Below are 10,437 nucleotides of genomic sequence, written 5' to 3'. Positions count from 1 at the left end.
GTGTTTGGGGGGATTCACCTTCTCTGGGTACCCTGGTTTGCCCCAAAGTCCAAAGACATGTGTTGTAGGTTGAATGGAGTTTTTAAGTCACCCACGGGAATATTATTTAGTCTGCAAGTGTATATAGATAGATATACTGTAGATATACACACAAGCAATTGTAAGGAGCAATTAAGAGGAGAGAGTGTGTTGTTTAAGATGGCATAACATTATCAGATATATTGCTTTTCTCACGGAAAGTGCTTCTGTGACAGGTTTTTCAATGCCCCCCCACCAAATAAATAAATAAATAAATTCCCAACAGTGTCTGACTGATGGTACTTACTGTAGTTAATAACCTACTAACCCACTGTAAGGATCTATCCAATGATCTATCCAAGCACTTTTGGAAGTCGCTCTGGGTAAGAGTGTCTGCCAAATGTGTAAATGTGTAACTTTATCCTGTATACAGAATGCCAGGGAGCCTGAAGACTATTCCAGGAGACTTAGGACACAAGATGGGGTACTCTCTGGAGGGGGTACACACACACACACACACACACACATACAAACTCACATACTCATTATGGGCTATTTGGGAACGGCAATTAGCCTAACCTGCATGTCTCTGGCCTGTGGGAGGAAACCGGAGTACCTGGAGAAAACCCACCAAGCATGGGGAGAACATGCAAATTCTGTCCACATAGAGATGGGAATCGAGCCTGGACTGGAATCGAACCCAGAACCTGGAGGTGCTAATCACTAAGCCCTGTGTTAATGCTTATTTTATTCAATTTCATTTAATTACATTTTTGTTTTATATGGATAATTATATATACTGTATATATTTCTTACACTTGGTTGGTCTTTGTGTGTGTGTGTGTGTGTGTGTGTGTGTGTGTCTGTGCCTGTGTGTGAAATTCTTCTGTAATCATTACAAATTTGCAGTTTTGTATGTAGGACAACAATTTATTTGGATTTTCCTGATTTTCTCCCTTAAGTGACAGATGAGACAATCGAGCATGAAGCTTTCACGTGTGACGGGTCATTCATCAAAGTCATCCCTCTCTCTCTCTCTCTCTCTCTCTCACACACACACACACACTCTTTTTACACACACACACACACACACACACATTCGTGTCATGCTATAAGCTCAGTGCTCACCTCTCTTCTGCGACTCCAGTAGTCTATTCCATCTCTCTCTCCCTCTGTCCTCCTCCTCCTCCTCTTATTCATCCTGCGCTTCTCCTTCGTCACACTTCTACTTGACCGTAAAACGGGAAGCGCCTGAAGCGCGCGCGCGCCAGCACTGACCTTTCCGCTGGCGGGCTTCACGTAGAAGACAGAGGGGGAAAAACACACACACACACACACACACACACTTACACACACCACATACTGAGCGAGAGAGTGAGAGAAACAGAGAGAGAGAGAGAGAGAGCGCGCGCATAGAATCGAGAAGGCATCACGCGTCGCGCTAACGAGACGGACTCGAGTCTCGCGCACGCACCGCGCCACCGGTGATGAGGATTGTCGCGCGCCGGATCGTGCACAGAAACCGGGCTGTGTCAGAACCGGGGGCTCGCTGAGGCGATCAGAGGGAGAGGAGGAGAGGAGAGGAAGCAGAGGAAGGAGAGGAGAGAAGAGGAGCGAGCTGCCGCCTGGGGGAAGAATGAACCTCTTCAGTGCCATGTTCCTCCTGCTGATGTTAGCCTCTCTGCCGTGTGAGGTAAATCGCGTGTGCATTCTATTAGTATTATTATCATGGAAAAAATATATATTCTTTAAATAGAAACCAACTTATAGTAATAACCTAATGCATCCTTGCTTTTGATCACTGCACATGTTTTACTCCAGGCTTTTCTTTTCATTATTACGCACGAGCGCATGCGGTTTCTGAGCACAGCCCGCCTTCTCCTCTGCTCCTCAAGGAGATTTGCATGATCACAGTTATTACTCTTCATTATGATTTTGTGCGACATGCGTCTCTCTGACGTGCTGTCCTGCAGGAAGTTACAGCAGGCTGACAAACACAAACAGACGAAGATGTTCTGGTCTGGTTTCGGTCTGGTCTTGGTCTTGCTCTGGTGCTAAAGGTGAAAGAAGTGTGTGCAGAAAGAACTGTGTGGGAGAACATGTGTCTGACCTCATGCACGAGCCGCCATCCTGCTTTTTGTGCTGGTTTATCTTTGTTTTAGAGTGGCTTTGACGGGAATCGATATTTGTGCTTTTTAATTGAAGTGCTGGATTCGTCTACTGGGATTTCATTCATTCATTCATTCATTCATTCATTCATTCATTCAGTCATTCATTCATTCAGTGTTAGACTCTGAGATATGCTCACTGGTGATGCACACCATTCCTCAAAATCAAGGCTCAGTTGATTTAAGGACATTTTGCTGCTTTCCAGTTGCATTAAATATTTATTAGGGACTTTTTGTTTTTTAATGAAATAAAACTCACCTTTAGTTAAAAAAATATTTCTATAGTCTAAGAATGAATCTGTACATTCCTGAATACAAACAAACTGTACTTTTAGTTGTTGGTTGCACCACACGTATGGGTCTGTTCAGTCTGCATTTTTTGTATGATGGTAAATGTGAAATAGCATACCTTTAAAATAATAAGTAAAGTACATTCATCATCCCAAAAATCTGAGAGCACTTAGTGAAAATGCTTCTTTTGTGCATTCTTCTGTAATTGAATGCAACAAATTTTATTACATATGATACTGATTTGATTTAACAACAGCGTGCAGTCAAGCTGGCATGGACGCCACAAGTTTGTGCAAGACCTTGTGATCCATATCAGACCAAATCCATCATAGTGTCTTCTACACACCTGCTACAATAGATGAGATGAGGCATAAAGAAAATCTGATCTTTTGTACAGAGATCACAAATTTGCTTACATTTAAGTATTGACCTATGAATAGTTTAGAGTCTTCAATATTACTTTATCGAATTTTCAATTTTTAATGGGTCAGACATTTCAAAAGCATTCTGTTTGGACCCTAAAAATGCAAAGAATGCTCAGGTTGATAGCACAACCACAACAGTGATTTAATAAAAAATAAAATTTGGAACCTTTAATTCAGCAATATACAGAAAAGAGTGTTTTAATGAAAAGCAGCACAAACCATCCCAAGTGTAGTTATTAAAAATAATAACACATGGCACATCTTTATTTGAAATAGGCAACAGAAAATCCACATTATACTTTGCCAGCTAGGATTTGATTTGCTTCGATTTCAATTGGATTCTGGTGATTATTTAGTAATAATGCCTCTAGCACAAAAACTATAAACTATAAACACTCATTAAATGACCATATGTTACAAGACTACATTTCCATTTCCATTATTTTCAATCATTCATTCTGGCAAACTTTCACTATACTTTTATTTTATACTTCTTGATATCTTTATAATTCCACTCATCTACCAAAGTTAAAATGTCTCATACAACAGTTCTGAGTAATACTGATGATGCATTACATAATACGTATGCATTTCATGATTGGTGATAATAGAGCACAACAGCACTAGGACACCCAACTATATGTATCGTTCCAGGGTGTCGGTTTTCATCTCCACAGAACTGAAAAGAGGTGAGAGCAGCTGCCTGCCAAAACCCACATTCAACACCATTTATAAAATGTTATGTCATCCTAATCAACACTTTTCTTAATAGTTGCTTCTCAGTCCTTCCGTTTTGTCCATGTTGTTGTATTTTTACCTAAGCTGAATCCAAAATCAAGGTCAAGGGCACCACTAGATGTGTGCAATAATGGATTGTACACCCTACACAGCACACTACCCTTTCATTTAACACTTTTTGGGATTTAACCCCAAACCCTAGCAATTCAGACATTCTAAAGAGGAATAAGTGAAAATATAAAGTCAATCTCATATGTTTCTCAGGACCGTCCACCCCCTCCATGGTTTATTCTTCTTATCTTGTGGCTACATACTGTAGTATCAGAAAGAATTTATAACTTCTTTAACCCCTCTTAATTAAACTAACTATGTTCTATAAATGTCAGTCACCAGCTCCACCAGTCGCGTTTAGTTCATGCATTCTCAGAAGCAATTGTGTTGGTGAAGCAAAATAACTGGATAAATAAACAAACAAATTTGAATCTGTTGATATTAAATGGCGTTTGTGAAATTATGGTATAAAAGCAATATGAGGTAGTGCTGTTGTACTGAATATAAGCACGGCTGTGATACAGAAGTACTGAAGATATTACTTATCATGAGATATCCCTCTCATAATATTGCTTAATTATACATCAGTGTTTGGTCAGAAACTGTTGAATAGTTTTCTATAACAGCAGCTCTGACGTATGTTCTGGGTACAACATTTAAATAAATGCACTCATCCTGATTTAATTCTTACAGTAGCATATCTCATCTACATGGACTTGTTTAATGTGCACTTGTCATAATCTAAAACTGATAATAGACAGACATAAGAGGGTACAGTAAGTAAGGAGTCTCCAGCGTCAGCACTTTGTCACAGTCAGAACGTTTTGAGAAAATCTTCAAGACAGGTAAATTTCTGGGTTCTGGTTAACTTTAAAAGCTGCTAAAAAGTGACTACAGGAACTCACTTATCTTATGGCGACATGTGCAACTACAAACGGATAAAATCTATCCATGAATAAAAAAAAATTGTAATTCCATGGGAGATTGTTGTTGTATAAGTGTAAATAGAAGGTGCTATTAAGGACTTGCAGTTAAGGGAAAATAACGCATTTCATAGTTCTGCTTGATCCACACACACTGCCATTGATTATTTTTGTATAAAAGCACACCCTTAAGTGAAATAATAAATGTAGGAAAATGGAATGCATTTATGCATACACTTATACACTAAAGCCACCCAATAGCTCATTTTATAAAATGGCCACAACTGCCAGGTAAATGGAGGAAACAAAACAACAACAACAAAAAAATGAAAATCAATAATAATAATAATAATAATAAACAGGCACAGAATTCTTTGCAATATATACATCAGGGAACAATGACTCATAATTCACTGTAATGGAATCCTTTCTTGTTTAACTGGAATTACAATCTTCATTACAATCCTCTAAAGCACTTTAGATAGTGCTCTCAAAAGCAGTTCTCTGAGTACAAATTTCACGATCAACATTCAGGCCTTTTACTGTTTTGTATATGCAGTACAAAGATCCACAGGTCAGAGATGATGCTCAGGGGGTTTAGAGCTCAGCTTCACAAACTCATCACTAACACCATCATTCCTGTTCCGTTAATAAAATAAACACGACAAGCATTACAGAGAAAAGAAAATTAGGAGATGTTGTTTTCTTTAAACACCAAATGCAAGAATTCAAAAACATAGTCTTTTTAATTTATTTAAACTCTCGCACTTACTTTGTAGAGATAATGAAGTATAAAAATAGTAATTTAAAAGACATTAACAAAAAATAGTATTTTATTTATTTATCTATCAAAATATATTATTTCCCTTTTGTTATAGAAAATATTGAAACATCTTACTTATTCTAACTCTCATATCTGATCCATTGTTTTTCGATGCTGTTTTGTTTTTTTGTAAAACAATGCTGAAGGCATCTAAAATATGCAATAATCTCCTTTTAACAGTTTATATTGGTTAATTTTTGATGCTGGCAACTCTAAATGACACTAAACCTCTCTGTAGCAGAGGTAAGGTTTGGTCTTTCTTTCCTGGGATAGTCTTCATGAGAGCCAGTTTCATTATGGTGCTTGATGGGTTTTGCAGATGCACTTGACAGTACGGTTCTTGGAAGAACAGCTGACCTTCAATTGACTGGTATTGTTGTTGCTTAATTACCATAAGTGAAAATTCATGGTAAATAAAAAATAAAATAAACAACATTGCACAGTATAAAGCCTGGAAAAACAAAGAAAAAAATAAAGCTGAACCTTTTCCCAATATAAATGGATCAGTTTTAAATTTAGTGTTTTTATCTGAAGGTCTGATTTTTCCCCCTTTTTCCCTTCCTGTTCCACTTTCCTTTTGTGTTCCTTTTACTACTTTTAATTTGCTGTACTGGCCATGTACAATTCTTCCCCAGCTCACTAAACTCATTATTTTCCAGCCTGTAAGTGGAAATCCCACTTTGGTCATTTGCTAGTTGAATTAAGTTCCATTCAAATGTGCATTTCTTTTTTTCTGAAACCTGCAAAACCTGCATGTAGCGCTGTTTTAACACGTTTCTATTCTCCCTGTAAAAATGTTCATCAACCAACTGAATGATCTTACTTAGAAATGCTCTTTTAACAGTTAAAAGTAACACACACACACACACTTTATGTATTGGTTCTAGCATGCAGAGACGTGACGGCTGGTGATTTCTGCTTTGACTGAACGGCGTGTGCTTAGTGTTAGGCTTGCGTGTCATGGCTATATTATCGTCCCTACATGATATAACAGTTAATATATCCAGTGACATTTACTCTGACTATATTATTGTACCAGACTTGACAAGCATTATGCACTTGGCACAGTGTGCACTAGTTTAAGCTACACTATATGGCCAACATTATGTGAACACCAGACTATCACATCTACATGTAAGCCTCAAACAGTTACCACGACTTCAGAAGTACACAGTTGTATGGAATGTCTTTGTATGCTGTAGTATTATAATTCTATAATTCTATTAATATTATTCCCGTTGCTGGAACTGGACCCAAACCTGTTCTAGCATGACAGTGCCCCTGTGACCAAACTAGCCCCATGGAGTGTTAAGTTTGGACTGGAAGAGCTCCTGCAGAGAGCCCTAACCAGACCACCTGTAAAAACGCTATATTATTAGCCATAGATTTTGGATACTTCAAGTGTCTACGTACTTTTGACAACATAGTGTATCACACAAAAATATACCAAAATATGAAACACATCTAAATTGTTTAGTTGTGTTTCAAAACCTCCTGATATATTTTACAATACTAAAAACTTTTTTGTTCTTTATCACCTTCTTTATCATTTGTTTGTTTTTTAGGTACAGTACAATCTGCAGTTTAAAACTTAAATTTGGCCATCGTGCCTAGTGTGAAAGTGCCCTTACACTCTTAGGGATTCTCACTTTTAGAGATCAGAGCTGAATGTAGCTTTTACATCAGCGATTGTGTTCACACTTCACCTGTTTTGGAATAAAACAGACTCTGGTGGGGTGGTCCTGTTAGTGCGTTTCACTTAAACAAGTGTAAATGCTGCCAACCCGAACCTCGGTGGCGCACCAAGCATGTGAACTGAGATTGCATCAAACAGTGGATCTCAATCCGCTTCAAAAGGAAATCTGGTGTGGTTCGATTAAAATGTGAATGCATCACGGACCAAATACTGTATATGTAAACGCACTGAGTACAAGTCTGCTTTGCTAGCGTTATCTGATATTGATTACCGTCCTTCAGAACTTTCACTAGTCAATTCTGTATCCGTGACACCCGATGTAGAGGAGGCAGACATTCGGACGGACAGGAAGTGAGGAAAAAGTCCTAGCTACGTTAGTTAGCATGGCGCTGAAGGAGTTTCAAAAGCTGGCGAGATTAAAAAAGAAAATAAATTAAATGCCATTAATAAATTTAGCACTGCCAAATTAAATGTTAAATTTAATGAGCGTCCAAGGACATTCACTATGGACGCAAGAGCACAGGAGCACAGGTGATAGCCCAGCAGGGCTGCGTTCAATAACAAGAGCGTGTGTGAAGTGTTCTGGAATGTATGACAGTTGAAGGGTTTAATGAAATGTCTATTTTTTGAGTGCTCTCGTTATTGAACGCAACCCTGCCATACTATCATGTGAAAGCATGCTGGAGAGGGAGAACCTACTGTATCAAAGGATTAAAGATCACTGTTTGCCTTTCATGTATTTATTTATCGTAAATTTACTGGGGGATAGTCGCCATTGGCACATCAAATGACCCGAACTACAAGATTGTAAATGTACCTTTATATATAGGGAGTAAGACAAAAACCTAAACCTGCCATATTTTACATATTTATATTTGTCAACTTGTTAAAATGTAAACAGTGAAATTATTTGGCTTTAGAGGAAATTCTGGCTGTTGTGTATCCCATCACTCTCTGCACATCACAGCTGCCAGTGATAATTCCTTGTTGCTGTGTGTTTGTTCATGTGACGTGTGCTTTGTTGTGGTACATGACTCGTCTCTGTCTGTTTCGTGCCATTGTTCAGCTCCATGTGTCTCGATTACTCTCAGTTCTTCTCTTTGTGAGTTTTGGTATTTAATCCCTTTTGTCTCTTTGCTCCATTGTGAAGTATATCATTGCTTGACTTTATTTTACTCAGTTCCGGTTTTAAATTTGCTTGCTTTCTGGTTAGACATTGGCGTATAATATTTGCAGATGTGCCTGTTTTAACCTTGCTTCATGTTCTGGATTAAAATCAAAATCAAACCTTTTAGTACGTTGATCTTAATGATAGGAATCAGTAACCATTCCATAATCCATTGTCATGTTGACTAAACCAGTCGCGATCGATTAATAATCGGTTTAACCGCACAGTTTAATGCTTCTTGCACTTGTTCTGTTTCCTGAAAATCAATCCCACCTCCATTCAGTATTACTACTATTACCCAGAGTTCATTGCACACACGTACAGCAGCTAGAATTACTCTCATAAGCATCTATTATCAAATGTATTAACTTTATAAACATGACACAGCTTTCACTGTACCTATATTCCATAATACATACCCTCTTCATGTTAAGATTTTTCTTCATTGGTGGTTTATTTCTATAATTATTCCTAAAAACAAAGTGCACCCACATCCAAAAGAGGCCTTTATTCCAGGAAAATTTTACAACAGGTCACCTTGAGATACATCGTCTGCCTTTTTATCCAATCATGCTGTGAGCACACACAGTTATCCGCATTATGCTGTACACTCCTGCATTCCTTGGAATTTACACGGAAAAAACATGCAATATGGCATTTTAACAATTTTTAACAATTGAAATTTATAGCAATTTTTTTAATAAATGATGTTTTGTTTTATTTTATTTAATTTTGAGGTCACATATAAGCATTGATTTCATGGCCAGAAATTTTTTATGTATTTATTTAGATATTAATTTAGAAATCTTCATGGGATGGGTTTGGCCGAACAGCAGCATCCAAGTCTTACTGTACTCCAAGTGCAATGCAAAGCATCAGATACAGTGGTGTAAAGCACGCTGTCACTGCACTTTAGAGCAGTGAAGATGTGTTCTCTGGAGTGACGAATCATGCTTCTCTGTCTGGCAATCCGATAACTGAGTCTGGGTTTGGCACTTGCCAGGAGAACGGTACTTGTCTGACTTCATTGTGCCAAGAGTAAAATTTGGTGGAGTGGGGATTATGATGTGGGGTTGTGTATCAGGGGTTGGGCACGGCCTGTTGGTTTCAGTGAAAGGAGCTCTTAATGCTTCAGCATACCAAGACATTGTAGACAATTTCATACTCCCAACCTTTTGGAAACAGTTTGGGGATGAACCCTTCCTCTTCCAACATGACCGCGCACCAGTGCACAAAACAAGGTCCATAAAGACATGGATGAGCGAGTTTGGTGTAGAAGCAAATGACTAGGCTGCACAGAATCCTGACCTCAACCCAATAAAAAAACCTTTGGGATGAATTAGAGCAGAGACTGCAAGCCAGGCCTTCTTGTCCAATATCAATGTCTGACCTCACAAATGTGATTCCGAAAAAATGGTCAAAAATTTCTATAAACACGCTCCTAAACTTTGTGGAAAGCCTCCCCAGAAGAGTTGAAGCAGCTGTATCTGCAAAGTTTGGGCCGACATCATATTAAACCTTATGAATTAAGAATTGGATGTTACCCAAGTTCATATGCATGTGAAGGCAGGTTAGTAAGTACCCTTGTCAATATAGTGTATATGTTTGCATTTGAAGTGGTAAAATGTTTCTGTTCCTCTACAACCCTACATCTATTACCAAATAACTGTAATAAATGTAGCAAAGCATCCTGTTGTTGTAGGAGCAAATTATTTGCGAAGTTTGTTTAGAATTGTAAAAAACTCTCTGAAAAAAAAAAAGAGATACTTATAGAATCACATTATAAATGTAATCACGCTTAAGTATTGTGATAATATCGTATTGGGTGGTCCCTGTTGATTCCCATCTCTATGAGTTAGTTATGCTAATGTGTTGTTTCTACAGTAGCATAGTGTTATACTGTAGCTTCTGTGGCTACACTGAGTCTTTGGTCAGTGCTTTCTTTTGCTTGCTTCTGGCTTACAGTCATCATGTGCATACTGATAGCATGCAAATGTATGATTATAGAGGAGATCAAGATCATTGTTTTAATGTTTTGTCATATTTGCAGTAAAATGTGTCCATGTCATTTTGTGCAATAATTAGCATAAAGTGTCGGGGTTAATGTCATGAGTTCAGACATAACCTTATGGTAAC

General features: G+C 38.0%; 1 protein-coding gene across 1 annotated transcript in view; it reads left to right on the top strand.

The window, feature by feature from the left end:
• Positions 1–1,236: 1,236 nt before the first annotated feature.
• Positions 1,237–10,437, top strand: part of olfm2a (olfactomedin 2a) — a 142,072-nt gene continuing 132,871 nt past the window's right edge. Inside the window, exon 1 of the mRNA XM_053491269.1 lies at positions 1,237–1,711. Within this exon, the coding sequence (XP_053347244.1) occupies positions 1,655–1,711 (57 nt within the window). The 5' untranslated portion in view covers positions 1,237–1,654. The remainder of the gene's footprint in view (positions 1,712–10,437) is intronic.

This window comes from Clarias gariepinus, chromosome 3 (genome assembly GCF_024256425.1).
Source record: "Clarias gariepinus isolate MV-2021 ecotype Netherlands chromosome 3, CGAR_prim_01v2, whole genome shotgun sequence".
Classification (NCBI taxonomy): Eukaryota; Metazoa; Chordata; class Actinopteri; order Siluriformes; family Clariidae; genus Clarias; species Clarias gariepinus.
Note: the sequence above shows the minus strand (reverse complement) of the source record. Positions and strands in the feature narration are given on the sequence as shown.